The sequence below is a fragment of the Myiozetetes cayanensis genome, unplaced genomic scaffold (genome assembly GCF_022539395.1).
Source record: "Myiozetetes cayanensis isolate MyiCay16 unplaced genomic scaffold, myiCay2020 scf15, whole genome shotgun sequence".
NCBI lineage: Eukaryota > Metazoa > Chordata > Aves > Passeriformes > Tyrannidae > Myiozetetes > Myiozetetes cayanensis.
The window spans coordinates 8,993,138-9,009,689 of NW_026087159.1; the positions used below are offsets into that span (position 1 = coordinate 8,993,138).

General features: G+C 37.7%; 1 protein-coding gene across 5 annotated transcripts in view; it reads right to left on the reverse strand.

Annotated features, from left to right (window-relative positions):
* Nucleotides 1–16,552, reverse strand: part of TENM1 (teneurin transmembrane protein 1) — a 303,243-nt gene that overhangs the window by 131,642 nt on the left and 155,049 nt on the right. For all 5 annotated transcript variants that reach the window (XM_050310928.1, XM_050310926.1, XM_050310927.1 and 2 more), the window contains one exon: nt 7,068–7,306. In XM_050310928.1, coding sequence (XP_050166885.1) covers nt 7,068–7,306 — 239 coding nt within the window. The remainder of the gene's footprint in view (nt 1–7,067; nt 7,307–16,552) is intronic.

Below are 16,552 nucleotides of genomic sequence, written 5' to 3' on the forward strand. Positions count from 1 at the left end.
CAAAACCCAACATGCCTTGACATTTCTAGAGTAGATGTTCTTGTTTCTGGCTTCACCTTCTAGACATTCTTACTATTTAAAGAGTTATTAACAACAAAAGGGAACAAAGTTCAATGGGACTGATAACTGATAAAGAATGTACATTTCATTTATACTAATGCAAATAATTACATCAGCACTTCAAACAGATCAACACTAGAAGCAAAACACAACTGCACACATCATTTCCTAAGACAGCATTTGCATGTGCTGCAGAGGGAATGTCACAAAGCAAGGGCTGAATGTGTACTGCACCTTTTTCTTACTGCCTGTCTTTTCCAGATCACACACTCTGTGCGTGTTGACATCGCAGCAATTCCAATCATTTACTTGCTTCATCTTCCTTCAGGCTGAGGAAGTGCCGTTGTTTTTATAGTTCGTGCCAAAGCTTGGCAAGCTGGCAAAACTATCTGTATCTGTGTTTGACAGTCAGCTTCCTCCCTGAGAAACACCAACTGCGTTGTAGAGATGATGGTCTCTGCCAGCCTCGGACTTGCTGTCCACGGGAGGTGAGTGGGGCACTGGTGGGCCAGATTTGCATCAAAAAAATGGGCACAACTGAGTGCTTGAAAGCACATTACTGTGCAAATAAGGTCTGCTTGAACTGAACTAAATGACTTCTAGCCCTGCAGAAACCTGGTCACCTTGCAGTCTTAAAATCATTCCAATTTTCATTATGTGGGTTTTAGCTATTGAGAAATTACCTTCAGATCCAGGTGTCACTCTGACACTAAGCAGACCACACACGCCAGTAAAGCCATTCATTCCTACAGATACCTTTTTCAGACGTTAACTACGGGGAATAATAAATGTTTATTTAGTAGACACAGAGCCCTACCTTGTCTCTTCATTTTCTGTGATACTTTTCTTTTACCTAGGGTATACATAATTCCTACAAATCTTGTTTCCTACAACATATGTACACTATGTTTTAAATATACAGTTATTTCACCAAATAAGATTACATAAAACTTTCAAATCTCCGTCTCTCAAATCTCTTTAGAAATAAGTAGGCATGTACTGAATTTCATTAAAAAGCTCAAAAGAACTTCTCTTTTGAGTCATTCACTCTTTGATTTTTCTAGTGGATTTCTGGCTTTTGATTTTCCCCTTTTTACACAAAGGGGCACAAAAAAAAAATGCAATTCAATTGTGGGTCACAATGTCATTTCCCACAGCACAAATCCCTCCGCAAGGTTCTCAGCTACATTTCCCATGTGTCATGCCCAGCTATAAGATCCTATTCCACAGACCAAACAGAAGATGAACCATCGCTCTGTCCAACTCAGCACTGGGCTGGGTAAAAAGGAGAGAGATTCACTTTCTGATGAAAGCCTCTGCCCTTTACTCAGAGTTCAGCCTTCCAGACTGATGTTTAGACAAGACCTTGACTGCAGTGCTCTTGAGGGCTGGTTGCTGACTAACACTACGCAACCCACCATTAGGACTAAGGATGCATTATATGATGTAGCTCAAGTTCACACAGAACACAAAACAGCCTTTGAGGTTTGATGACTACACATATTACAGAAAAAGCAAAAGCTGCTTTGGCTCTGCCTATCTGGCATTCCAAAAAATTTCTGCAATCACATACCCTGTATTTTGCAGCACCTAAAATACTTCAGCTACTCGCAGGGTGCACAAGGTCACTGGTGAACTGCTACAGTTTCAGTCAGAACCCAAGGACTACCAGGCAAGTGGAGATGAAACAGCTTAGCTGGCATGATTGCAAAATTCCTACTTCTGTTAGGAGGAGCTGTGGTGAGTCAGCAGGAGCATCAGTCCCTAATATCTCCTCAGCTGGCCTAACTGAACCTCTCCTCTGACACCTGAGTGCAATATTCTCTCTGCTGGTAGCAACTGCACTTCTTTACCTGTCATTCTTGAACTTCCAACTTGATTTCTCTCTTTCCTTGGTTCTTCTATCCTACTGCAAAGCTCATCTGAAAAGATAATTCTTTCTCGGCTTGCTTGAACCACAGGATTATGGTGAACCTAAATTTCTTCCTCAGCCACCCTACCCTGGCCAGGCTGCACAGTGGAGCTGCACAGGGTAACTTTAAATGACCTCTCTCTCTCCAATAAAGAAGATCCTACACACAGTACAGAGCTTTTCTTGGTAATTTATTATGCTTCTTAGGTAAAAAATAATTATTAGGTATAAAACAGATCTCTTGCAGAAAAAGATACATTAAAGGCCTACATCATCTACCCTTTCCATAAATTCCCTTCAGGGAACAAAGAGATATAAAGCCAATGTTACTTTATGCTGCCTAAGGGATTTGTGCTATCCAGAGGCAGGTTTCTGGTTGCTTCATTTTATTGCTGTAAGTGAAACCAGTTGGGCCATGCTCAGAACCGAAGCCTGGGTCTTTACCACTGAAGTAAATGGCCAGATTGCTTATTTTATTCAACATTTAAACAAAACAAACTGACACTTCCAGATTGTCTACCTCAGTCCCCACAATTCCACGGCACACTGAAGTAAATATTCACAAAGATACAAGCAATTTTTTCAGAACTCGCTTTGTAAACTGGATTAACCCACCATCTGCTACGAAGCCAATGATCTAATTTAATTTATTCTTATCTACCTTCTGTGTAAGCACAGCTTGTCAACTCCGGTGCTACATGTTTGGCAGAATATGAATAAGAGCCTTGGCTCCGGTGCAAAAGAGACACTCAGTAGTGAGGAGACGTCAAAAAAGTCCTGTGCAATAAGTACTTACAACCTGAGAGATGAACTTCAGAGGACAAAAATCCTGCAAATGTGAAGTCCCTCCAAATTGCTGACCTCCACTCAAGGCTTCTGTTTAGCTTTCTCTGCTGTTTCCAGTTATTTTACAGAATCTCAGTAGATCATCTCCCTGAAGCCCAGACTTTAGAAGAGCTGTAATAGACTGCACACCAGCAGCTGACTACTCTTTCTGCACCTGCTCTGATTAAGTGCCAGAAAATTATTTGTTTCTGTAACTGCTAGCAGGTTCTGCTTATAAAACTGGATTTTACTGTGGCACAAAGCCACGGATGTATCAGTGTCTCAGTTCTAGTAAAGGTGAAGCAAAAGGTGAAAATATCTGCACACAAATAAGAGTCAAAGTTCTGATCTTGACCTACAGAAGGGGTGATCTTTGGTAAGCTCATTTTATAAAAAAAAAATACTATTTCATTCTGCCCCTAACAAATCTGAAAATTTGAGACTGCTAATATGTGATTCAGTCTTAAGAATACTTTCTTTAAATCCATAGTAAAGTGATAAGTTATTTTGGACCAACTCAGGCACGATGAAATAAGGATTTTTCCATATATTTCCATATATTTGTTACAACCATCTTAACCCTCAGCATTCTCCTCTTTCTCAAGCAGTCTTTCTTTATAGCTAAAATATTTTTATACCTGAAAATACAAATATACTCCCCCTCTCCTGCAATCCTCCTAAAGGGATGATGGTTTCATTTTTCATTACTGACTTGTATTTTAGACTTAGGAACAAACAAAACCTAATCTTAGACAACAGCAGATGTTGTCAGGCTTTCTCCTCTGACTACTTAGAGATTTGTGACAATATCAAGCTCCTCAGTAAGACCCAGGACCTGAGAGAGCAGACACCACGATTCCCAGCTGTGAGACCCTGATGAACCTGTCCCAGGGAGTGTCCTCCCACTAAGGAGTTCAATGACATTTCAGGGTTGTGCATCTGCATCACAGCTTTTACATAACCCTGAAATTTAGCACTGTTTACTATACCATTCTATTCTCCAGTGTAAATCAGTATATTTTCCCCTTGAGCCTTCTCTGCCTAATTTCTATTTTTGTTACTATTTTATATTGTTTAAAGCTATGCAACCGACGTTATAAATCTATGCACTGAGATACATCTGTCCTTAAAATTTGGCTTGGCCTTTCCCAGTGTTGAAACCATCACTCCTCTACCTTGTAACACACAGAGTGGGAAATGGCAGGTCAATGTGGCAGCAGCAGAGAGGCTTTAATTTCCTTACCCTCCATGTGAATGTAATTTAAGACCCAACACCCATCTCCAGTGCATACTCATAAATAGTGATAATACCATGAAGGATAGGGAAAACTTCCTATTCATACTTGAGAATACATTTGTATATAAAATAGTCATTTCATAGTCAGAGATGGTTAAATCCAAGAACATGAGATGCAATTTTCAGAGGCACTGAACATTTGCATCACCTGCTGAAATCAATAGGACCAGTAGGGGTTCAGCACCTTTGATCAATAGGACCAGTGATTTGCAAGTCCAAATCAGCTGCTGATAAAATGGTAAAGCATCATGGAAGGAAAATCCTACTTGCTAATGGGCTAAAAATAAACTGACTAGATGAGCAGCCACATCACCCATTTTATTGGGCTTAAAGAAAACGATGTGGTCCTACAAAAAAAACCCAAAAATATTATATTTCTTATTCTACTTGTATTTGCCTAATTTAATCTTAAAATTTTTAGTCAAATTTCTTCTTTAATTGCTGATAGTTTCTTTATTTTTTATTGCAATGACAAAAAAGAAAGAGAATACTTACAATAACATTACACAATAGCAGGGTATTTTATACTCTATATAGCAACACAGACCAATATTCATTTGGCCTGAAATTGCAGCTCATTAAGTTAATGCAGGCTATGCCAAAAAAATACAACAATGAAAACAATTTTGCCTTTACAAAGTCCCCCTTATTCTTCCAGTAACAACTGTTGAGCTGATCTCAGGTTACCTTTGGTCCTAAAACTAAAATGAGTTCTGTTTTACAATTTGGGCCCAAGTCTGTAGCGATTGCTCAGAGATAACTTTCTTTGACTTGAAGAAAACCTGCCTGGAGAGAGGACTGTGGGACTGGAATCATGGTGAGCAAAGAGAAAATATTTGGGGGAGTGAATTTTAACTTCAGAGCGTTACACACAGTCTGATTTTCTATATTACACTACTCTTATTTAAAACATGCACATTTAAATTTCTGAAGTGCAAAATATGCAAGCCTACACAGCAGTGAACTTTGAAAACAGTTTATATGCTATTATTCATACCCACCAAAAGGGAAAGAACTAAGGTACCTGAGTCATGAGAAGAGACCGTAAACTTATTTAAATATTTAACCAAACAGAGATGGGCAGCAGGAATATTAACTTGGAATAAGCTAATTAGTAGTACCTGAATCTGAAGGAAAGCTTATGCAACTGAAAAATGTCTGGGGCAAACAAGAGCAAATAATGACATCTTGAAAGTTTTCTGAATTAGAATTCCTGGTTCAGAAATTTCTATTTTTCCATAGAATATGTAAGCAGAAAAAAAATAATAATTTATAAAATGCAAAGACACCTCTATTTTACCTGCTTCTGACTAACTAAAGAAAGCATGTTACACCCTTATGTTACCAAGCTATGACAAACACAGCCACGTCTACAGGAGATTCATACAGAGCTTTTTAATTCCTGGTGACAAGGAGCGCTTCCAGCCTTCTCAGGCCGATGACATGCACCAGTATATCCCTAGAAAGTTACAAAAATTTCAGTGGCAGACTGAAATTTAAAAAGGGATGAAACAGGCAGTGCTTCATCCAGATAAAATCTAAATGGTGTGGGTGGGATATGTGTAGCAAACAGATGAGGCTGCAAAAATTATACAGCCAGTCCTAACCGAGGGCATATGCTCACCAGCTGTTATGTAAATCTGCAATTAATGGAGCTTACGAGATCCTCAGGTGCTTTCAAATCATCATACACCAGAAATGATCAAATCTGCTTTCCCATATGCATTAGATGAGGATGTTAGAAAAAATTCCCTCCTGATGAGCATCTTGCTGACAGTAACCGAAATTGTGTCACTGTGGGACAAAGGAAAAAAATCCAACCCAGTGGAAAACAAGAAATGGCTGCAATTGTAATGAATTTCACTATACAGACATTTATTCAGAGAATATAGAAAATCAATGGCCACTTATTGCTTTGGAAGTATCTGTACTTGGATCTCTGTCAAGTTTTACCAAGTATGAACTGTGCTCTTTCAGGCAAACCTGGAGTTATTCCCATTCAAACTATAAGATTGTCGGGGATACTCTGGTTCCTGCCACCTGTGACCTGACACCTCAAACAACAGACTAAGAGTGCATGTAAGTCAGCAAAAACTAATTAGATTTTCCCATGTTTACAGAAGCCACAGTGACATTCTAGGATTCCACAAACAGAATGCTCTTGAATATTTTTAATTCAGATTGAAAAAACAATTTTGTGATAATTAATGTCACATTGTAAATTACAAAGACTTGCTCCCCTATGTACATTGTAGCTACAATGACTTCAAGTCCACCTTCAATATACCTGTCTTCCAAAAACAAACCACAGGAAGCTGATTTGAGCTACTTGAGTAAATCCTGCCAAGATATTTTGCTAACAAAATTACAGTTATGTACTATGTAACTTTTTTTTTCAAACAAGAATTCAATAAAGTGATAACAAAATGTATCTTAGAACATATGATGTAAAATACTATGTACTTTTAGAGTTAGTTGTCATTCTAGCCAATGATATGACAATTGAGAGGAAAAATGTTAAAGATTTAAATTATTAAAGATTTAAATGGTGAAAAGACCAAAGAATTGAATTAAAGGTAGCAAGGCCAAATACAATCAAACATTATTGGTCTTTCCAGACAATTCTTTGAGAGCAACAATGTTGTAAGGCTTAGTATGAAAACCAAATGTTTGATTTAAGAAAATATCACAGCAATTAAAATCAGTAGGAGTCCTCTGCTAGTATAAACATGTAATCTTGAATAATATTTCTTTCTCTGTTAGGCAGCATCAAGGTTAACAGAGTAGAAAGTTAATGAGGATTCCATGTTGTGTTCAACCTTTGGCCAACGTGGTGTTTTGCTCTCCAGAATTTACAAAGCAAATATGGCAAACACTAATAGCAAAGCATGATTTGTGTTAGGGTAAAGAAGGCAAGACAACAGAACAGAGAAGATAAAGAATAATTCAGCAGAGGAAGGAAGAGGGGCTTACCGATAACGTAGGCGAGCAACAGCGCCAGGGTCACCGTGATCGCGGTGGCACTCAGAGCAGTGCACTTCCAGTTGCAACACCTGTAAGGTTTGTTAAAAGTGAAGGCAGGCCTGGAAAAGGTGCTTCTAGGAAGAGGCCTAGGAGGTGGAGAGTAAACAGTGTTGGATGTTAAGGGATAGTTCTGACTGGCTGCGCTGAAGATGGCTGAGGACCCAGATCCGTGTTTAAACAGGAAATGCCTACAAAAAGAAGACAAAGAACCATGTTGTTAAAACCACTTTGTGATGTAAAAAGTGAAAGGAACTATATAAGCACTATGTGGTTGTATAAACCTATATAAGCACAGTGTGGTAAATACTGCACACATCCATAGAGAACAGCAGAGACAGGAAAATGCTTATTTCAATACCCTCTATACTGGAAGTTTTTCAACTACACCATAGGATTTCCAGCAACATTTTAGTGACATGACATAATACAAAGGAATGCAAAACTATCCTCCCAGTGTTTCAGAATATTGCTGAGGAAAGGTTGTTTCTCAGTAGAGTACATGGGATCCCCCAAAGATGAGCAGCCCCTGTGTGCCTTATACACAAGTGTGCCAGAGACAGGGGAACTGTTGCCAGCAGTACCCACTCCATCCAGAAACACACAACTGGGTTTAACTCACCAGGAGTACCCACAATATGCTGAAGCCACTTACTACTCTGACCATTTATTTTTTACCATGGAATTATAGGAAATAACAGCAAAAAAAAAAAAAAAGGTGATTACTTAGTCACCTGATCTACAGGGATAATCCATTTTGAAGGACTGCAGTTACTGCATAGGTGAGTACAATTTCTTTACTCTTCTTAATTGAGCTATTTTGAGAGCAGTTTTTCTGCAAATGCTTTTGCCTACTGTGGTGATTCTCAAACACACTAGGAAAGAATTCATTTGGAGACCTATTTCAGCATACTTTTCAGGACTGATTGCCTTCAAGAAAAAATAGCAAAGACTTACATTAGCACAAAAATTAAGGTACAGAAATGAACCTTGCAAAACAGGCTCTGGTGCAGAAATATAAAGTGATTGCTTATAGGACAAAGGGTGGTTTTCAGGACTGGCAAGTGCTCTCCAAGAGAATTTGGGAAGGGTTACTTAACGCTAAGCAATAGCTTTTTGTGCTACATATAAAGAAACTGCAGCAAAAAGGGCAAGCTCAGGGCTGACCATACCAACCACATATTCTTTTGGAAACACCAACTTTCTTTGGACCTTCTTTCCTTTGTTTTATCCAAGGGAGCAAACTTCTTCATTGCATTCTTTTCTGCCAGGTGCACATCTAAATTTCATGCCATAGCCTGCACCCAAAGAAGTTTAGAACATCTCAGTGCTCCCCTGTCTCAAGCCATGAGGTCTGAGCTGAGAAAGCAAGGGAAGTGGCACTGACACTACACAGCTTGAAAGAACAAGGACCACAGGGCTGCCACTCGAGTGTTGTTTCAGCCTCAATCTCTGTAGACTTTCAGCTGAGGACCCCAACTCAGGGAGGCATTTCCTAGAGACCAGCACTCAACTCTCCCAAGCTTGCCAGCTCTTGTTCTGGAACCTAGACAATGATGTGAAGCAACCACCAACCTGCAGTTCAGATAAGCCCTACCATATCACCTGTGCTGGGGGTACAGGTTGCCCTCAGTTGTTTCTGCCAAAATTGAAGGAGGATCTTGTATTTAGAATATGATGACACTGTGATGCCTGCAAGCCAAAAGTCAAAGACACTTTACAGTTGAAGTTAACTGGCCAGTGCTGACGTGATCTAGAATCTTCCCAATGGTAAATGTACCTTTACACCCTTCAGCAAAGCACAAGAAAAGTTTTTGAATGCATATGTGGATCAATCAACCCGTGCTGGTAGAATTTCTTTGATGGATACACAGCAGGATGTACGCAGGATCAAACACTCAAGAGTATGAAACATGGTTATACTGTGACATTTGACTTTAAGACTATTGTAAATACATGTTCCTGAAAAGGTAACTGCTAAAATCGTGTAATGACTATGATATTATGTATTTCCATTGCAAGATTTTAAAAGAAAGGTTACAATTTTCAAAATGCTAGATTATAGAAAATAAAAAGGTATTACAGAGCAGTTTTGTCTTTTAAAGAGCCCTTTATTCAGATAGTTACATAAAAAAGAAGGTAAATGAGAAAAGAAAGGTTAGCTTGCATTGCTGTTTACAGTGCCCATGAATCAGGAATCTTATGATTAGACCACGAGAATGAAATTTGAGTACTAGTTACTTCTCATCATAGTAATTACCCAAGTGAACCACACTCGGACAAAACACGACAATTAACCCTGACTGAGTGCAGCATCCTGGCATTAAATCACACAACACAGTCGAGTTTTCCTTCCCACTGACTTTCACAGCTGTAGATATATACATTATAAAGATGGCAATGCTCTGAGCATTGTAATGTTACCTGTGAGCAAGTTCAAAATTTCTAAACTCAAATATAGTAAAATAATACATTCAAATGAAGTAACAGAACTGCCAACAGGACTTTATAAACCTGCTTCCTTCCTATCAGACCAAGAGATCATAGCTGGTTATTTTGGATTCAATGCTTTGTTGTCACACATGGAGGCTTTTGCAAGTATGGGAAGCTTCTCAGTCAGCAGTTAACAAGAAACAGTCACTCAGACTTCTGGTAGGAAAGAATGTAAAGGCAAAATGCCCACTGATATTCAAAGAAATAGAAGCAGAATCACCATATAATGTTATAAGGTATAAGCATATAAATATAAGAAGTATATGCTTATATATATATATACACACACATATATACATATATATACACACAAATTTTATAAATATTGAAAGTCAGTTGTTCCCTATTTGCTTTTTGTGTTCAAGACATCATGACAAAATCTAATTATTCGATAATTTCTCTTTTAAATTTTTTGGAAACTGCAGCAAAAAGGTCTGATATTGGCAGTGCAGATAGTCCTTTACAGAGCAGAGCTCAAAGGTATCAGAGGTAAAGGGAAGGAAATGTTTAACTGAAAGTTGTTCTTATTAAGGCTCTAACAGCCTCCAATCAATAGCCAGGAATAATTTCATTCTCTTGCAAAGGGATTTATAAAACGGGCTTGATGGTAAAATGCCAGTGTGCAGAGGGACTCCTTTATTATCAGAAGAGAGCACAGAAGGTGGATCCAGCTCACTCCCTTTTGGACAGATGACTCCAATCACACAGAGTAGAATTTACATTGCTCTAATTTGTAAGAAAACTGAGATTCTGAAGCGATGGTACACTGAAACAGAGCTACCAGTGAAATAACGTTGAGAACATGTTAAAAAAACCAATTGTTTATGCCTTCCATTTTTCTGAGAGTATATTGAGTACCCAAAGACATTTCTATAGAATTTGAAAAACACTGGTGGCACAAAGACAGATTTCCAAAGCTAGACTGTGACTATGTTCTCATAAACTCAGACGACTCCTCATCTGTCTGAGCACACCACTGTTCCCAAAGGATGTCAGGACACGCTAAACTATTGCTATCAATTCTATAAAATCAGACACTCTCTATAAAGAGCAGAATAATAAAACCTGCAGTTCAAAAGTTTAGATGTGACTGCAGCCTGGTGTGTGCTTTAATATTTGATTGAGGAGAAAAGCTGAGGCTTTTTTTTTTTTTGTAAACTGCGAACACAAGAAAAATCAGAGAATTTATAAGGATAATTTATAACACCACTCCTTTCAAGTGGGGAAATTCTAAATGTTCACAAAAACATCAAAAACATCCATAAAGAAGATGATAACATTCTCTTTAAAAGAGAAATATAGGACCTAAACTGTAAGGCACTTATTTGTGAAATAAAAGTCACTTAATATTATTACACTGATAATTCCAACACATAAATAAATATTAAAGGCTCAGTAATAACTTCATTTATAGAAGAGGCAGTTGGAAAACACTTCCTCTTGGAGGTAACCACACCTGTTTGCCTGCCTATCCATCTGTTCACCTCTACAAATGTAAAAATTTTGAACTTTGCATCCTCTCAGGTGAAGTTAACTGGAAGAAAAAGCTCCTACCAGACTCAAAAAAATTGTGGTGGGGTAGGATCAAAGCCCTCAACACCACCAGACCGCACTCCCCAAATGCAATAAAACCAGCCAAAGGCCTGGTGAGCTTCCTTTGCTAAACTCAGCTCTTTGCCCTCTCCAAGCCCCTCTCGCAGTGCCCAGCACAGCACACGCTGGTCAGCGAAGCAGAACACACAGAGGCTGATCAGCAGCCACGTCTCAACCTGCCCTGACGTGCTCACTAAAGAGAAAAGCACTGAGGGAAGGGAGTTATTGGGGAGTTCAGGTGACACAAGGCATGAAATTAGACCTCTCAGTCCTGCTGATGGCAGAACCAATTGCATCCTGCAAAGAAGCACTTTCACGCGGCTCCTCTGAGCGCTCGTTTAACCTCAAGAGGAACGGCAGATAACTTCAAGAGTGCAGTTCATACCAATGATGAATTCTCAGCCAGAAGGAGGTTAGAGAAGAGTCCTCTAACACTCTTCTCTATCAGGATATTTCGTTATGTACTTTTGGCTTCTTATCTGGAATAGTAATTAAAGTCTTATAAAAGCTACGCGTGAAGCAACATCCCAACTGAATTCATGTGGCGGTAACGTAATACTGTGACAGAAACCAGATTAACCCCACACAGAATTCCATAATTAAATTCTGAGAAAATATGTTTATATCCCAGTACTGTAGGAATGTCCCTCAACTTTGTCAAGGGCTTGGTATCACTTCTGTAAGTTCTATGCATTTACTCAGTGACAAGCATCTGTAGACCTACAAGTCCACCTTCATGTGTTCCCATGACATGCTTTCTTTCCATTTCTATTAAAAATTACATATTTTTAAGGGAAAAAAAAAAAAAAGAGCAAAAGCAGATTTGAAAGGGAGCCACCAGGTGAGTTAGAAACACAAACCTTGCTATACCCTGGCCAAAAAATTAGTCTGCATTTCTCCTGGATAAACCAAGTAGGAAGATACTTGTACTTGTGTGTGTTTAACATTTGAGAAATAGTTACTTAAAGCATTACTAATTGCTGCAAAGCTTTGTGATAGGAAAACTAAGATGACTTCAGTTCAATTACTGAAAATTGCTTTTGAGCTAAATTTTGTAACTTCATGTAATGTATATAACTGTATATCTATAGCAATGTTTAATTGCAATAATTCCTTTAGATGTCAACGGAAGTACAATGGGAATTTTTAAGGTACAGTAGGTGAAACGTAAGAAGGATTCTGATTTTTGGTCTGACCAGAAAATATATGAAGATGGTAGTCAAAAGGTATTTGGAATTCATACATTTGCTCATCTATTTTGGCAAACATCAACAAGGAGCCCATTGGTACTTATTTTAAGTCACTTCATATTTCCTGTGACAGGGGTAAGAAGCAGAAATTTGCTCTTTCATGGTTTTCTACCTGTTCTATTCTGTACTCGAAGCATGAGGGGGAATAAAAAGAAACTTCTAAACTTAGGTAATAATCAGGATGGAGAACTCTAATAAATCTGGTATATGGCATGCAGCAAGCTATATAGGATAAAAACAAGACAAATATTCTGAGGTAAGTATATAGGATAAAAAACAAGATTCCTACTTGACAAGAAAGATACACACACACTATACCCTCATCTTGAAAACCAACCCAGGAAAGCTGTCTATGAATATATGACTTGACATATCATTATAGATATCATTATAGATAGAATCTGACCTATAATTTTATCTGCTTTGTTCCACCTTTTTGTGTACAAGAACTGTAGGAACAAGAATTCTCATGGGTGAAAGAAGAGGGAAATGGTCATGAATACTATTTATTTAATTTATTTTATAATTCTATTTTTACATGTATAATTGAAATAAATGTGAAACTCCCTGGAGATTTGTCTTTGGGAATAGAACTGCTTTGTTAAAATTTCCTCTTTGAGCTTGACTTGCTTTTTGAATCATTCATATAAAATTGCTTCCCTTTATTCACTCATATTTTCCTTATATAGCATTTGAAAACTCAGCCCTGTGACCCTGGATGTGAAAGGATGTAAAAGGAATCTGTATCCTTTACTTTTCACGTTCAGTACAGAACAAGAAATGATGCAATGCTGACTCACTTGTTTGTTGTTGCTGTAAGGCAAGCTAAGCCTGTTAACCAGGTGGCTAAACCTTCAAATCCCTGGCAGAAATCTGGGACAATAATTATATAGATACAGGACAGTGCCAAAATCTATCAAGAACAGCTTCCGAAATGGATCAGTTGTCCAAAATACAACTATTTTCTGGTTTTATTCGTTATTTAATAATAATAGTTAAAATAAAAGATAAAAATTACCACATGGAAGACATAAATTACTCTTGTATAGATCAGTATGGGCTTTGTTACTCTGATACATGGTGACATGGCCACATTAATTCAGCAGCTTTCAAAAGGCTTGCAACTTCGCTTTAGCACTACAACTCAGACAACAGCTGAGTAAAACTGACCAATGCACAGATTTGTGAGGTAGGGAGGAATAAGCTTGTGGCTCCCTCTATTTTATGTCAATAAATTTTAAGTATTCTATGTGGAAAACAAGAGCAATAGCAGTTACAATAATATGTGTGTAAGTGATATAAAGTATATCATATTTGCAGAGTACTTTGAAACCATGAATCAAGAAGGACAAAACCTGTAATTTTATTGCCTGTATTCTGTGGTTAGAAGTGAGACTTAAAACAAAGAAAGGAATGAGCAACTGAAGTAGTTTCCACAGTTCTCTTTGCCACAGATTTCCTACTATGAATATTCACGTATGTTCTAACTGGGGTTTATTACCAGCATTTGAGGCTACTTCCCAATACCTACACTCACATGCACATGGTCTAATCCAAGCTGTACAGCTATTGTGACAAATAACACAAATTTTACTTGACAAGAGCTGTACTATGTGAATACTAGTCAGTCTTCCAAAACAGCTTTCCTAGAAGTAGCTCTCCAGGGAATAGACGCACATTTCTAGGCAATAACATTACACATACGTATCTGATTTTCTTTAAAATGAAAAGGTAGAATCATTAGCATATCTCTGACCCTCTCTCACTCTCTTTGTATTAAGCTGTAATCATATTTGTCTTTCAACATTTAGATTTAGCCTATTTTTGGTTTTGTAAGTGGAAACACTGTCCTTCATAGAAAGCCAACAGGCTGCTTGCTCATTGGTGGCCGTAAATTAGCAACAGAGCTTTACTTTTAGTTATAACTTTATAAACTATAACATTATTCAAAATAATGAGCAAAGAGTATCTGCAGGGTGATTGTTCAAGTTACTGTAGTTAGCCTGCATAAAAAACCCTTACAACAAATTCCAGGGAAGCCCACACCAGAGCTCACAAAGAAAAAATACAATAGAGTATGTGAACAACTGAAATCACCTTATTGTCCTTAGTCACTGGATCTCAAATTATTCAAAAGCAGGACCCTCAAGCACCATTGCTGCTGCCATGAAAGCTGTACTTCATTGTAGCTGACAAATGTTTCAATTTTTATTTTCATTGAAGACACCTTCATTCTCACATTATTAAATTTAAGGTCATATTTACAGCTTTTATTTTAAGCTCATGGTCATATTTACGGTTTTCAATTTATCTTTTACAATTCAGAAGCCTGAAATATTTTTAGATATTTTCTGCTGTGCAGTGAAAACACATGGGACTCAGCCTGAATTTAAAACCCTTTGCCATGTGTCTGTTTTTAATATGGTCAGTCTCTATATTGGTCAGATTTATTGCTTAATTAGGTAGAAAATGAGAAAATACAAGTGAAATGTTACAACAGCAAATACTGCCTGACATGATTTGAAGAAAAGATCCTAAAGGAAGCCCTCCCCTGCATTTATTCTTGGAATAGCCCCAAATCTGGTCCTTTAACTCAGGAGTAGGTTCCATTCGCAAACAAGTTCCTAATGAATTGCAGTGCTCAAACAGAAATTGTCTCCCTGCTTGGTGGCTTATGATCATTAACACCTGTGTGCCTTGGGAGCTGTTAAAGCCATTCTGTTTGCTATGGAAACATTGAACTGGCAAAAAAATGTAGGCACAAAAGTGCTTTCTGTGTCCCTGCACTGGAGGAACGATTCACAAGACCCACAAGATGCTCAAATGCAGAGACCAAGGAGAAAGAAGAAACCTTCCAAGAGTTCACACCAAACTGTGCCAGTGTGCATTGATATCTGTATTTTTATTTAATTAATTTTGCTTTTAGAACCACTCCAGCTTACACAGAAAGGGATTGTGTACAGGTGTCTGTGATTTGAAAGGCTACCAGTGTACTTTTTGAAGAGTACAAATAAGTATATGCTTGATTTAAAAAGAAAAAGGAAAACCTTAGTACAGAATAAATCTCTTGCTTGTTGTCAAGATACACCCATAAGTAAGAGAATTATAATCAAGATATTTGTAGGAAAAAAAAATCCAGCTAGTCATAAATATGCACCTTAAATAACTGTATAATGGAGAAAGGAATGACTCCAGCTATGTGATGATCTGAGTATACTTCTTAAACTCCAAAACTCTCCAAGTTTTTAAGTGTTTAGAGACATAATCAAAGTTTAGAGCTCTGAAATATTGCCGAATAGAAACAGAAAATCATAACTGCCTTGAACCCCAAATACTTCTCTTATTATTCCAGTCCTTCAAAGTTTTATATAAATTAATGATAATTGAATCCCTGGGTTATGGTCTGGTACCTCACTGTCCCTTTAGAGGAGCTATTACCATGGTGATAAGATTGCTTAAATTAAGCTGTCTTTTTCCACAGGACTTGGCTCATTGCCAGTGCAGTGAAGGGAGATTTCAGTCCATTCAGCACAGCATTAACCTTACTGCCAACACTGCTAAATGGGTTAGAGGAACTAGGAAGAAATTTGATTTAAAAAAGGAAGGAACAAGCAAATATGTTAAATACTGAAGCACAAAACAGGACTGGTTTCAAACCCCACTTTGAAAGAAAATCAAAATTATCTAAGTTTTGAGATTCAGATAGAAAACTTAAAAACTCTAATGTTTTGGTGACCTAAATGCAAAACTACTCAAAATGTGTGTGCAACAGTTTATCATACTATAGCGAGGATGAGAGAAAATGTCAGGTAAGAATCCCTTCCTAACATCTAGTTTTTACTTCTTATTTAGGAATTTGACTGAAGTGGGAAAATAAATAGCAAACAGCAGAAAAAAACACCAAACCAAACAAAAAAGCATGATATGGAAAAAAATACTGAGTGAACTAGCAGGGCATGGAGAAAATGAAAAACACTCCTCTGAATTGTCAGGGTTTAATACCTACTCCATAAAAAGTAGTAAGCTATGTACAGATGGGGCTGTCAGAGATAATGACAATGTATTACACTGTAAATCATAAGATTTGAAACATTAGGGCAA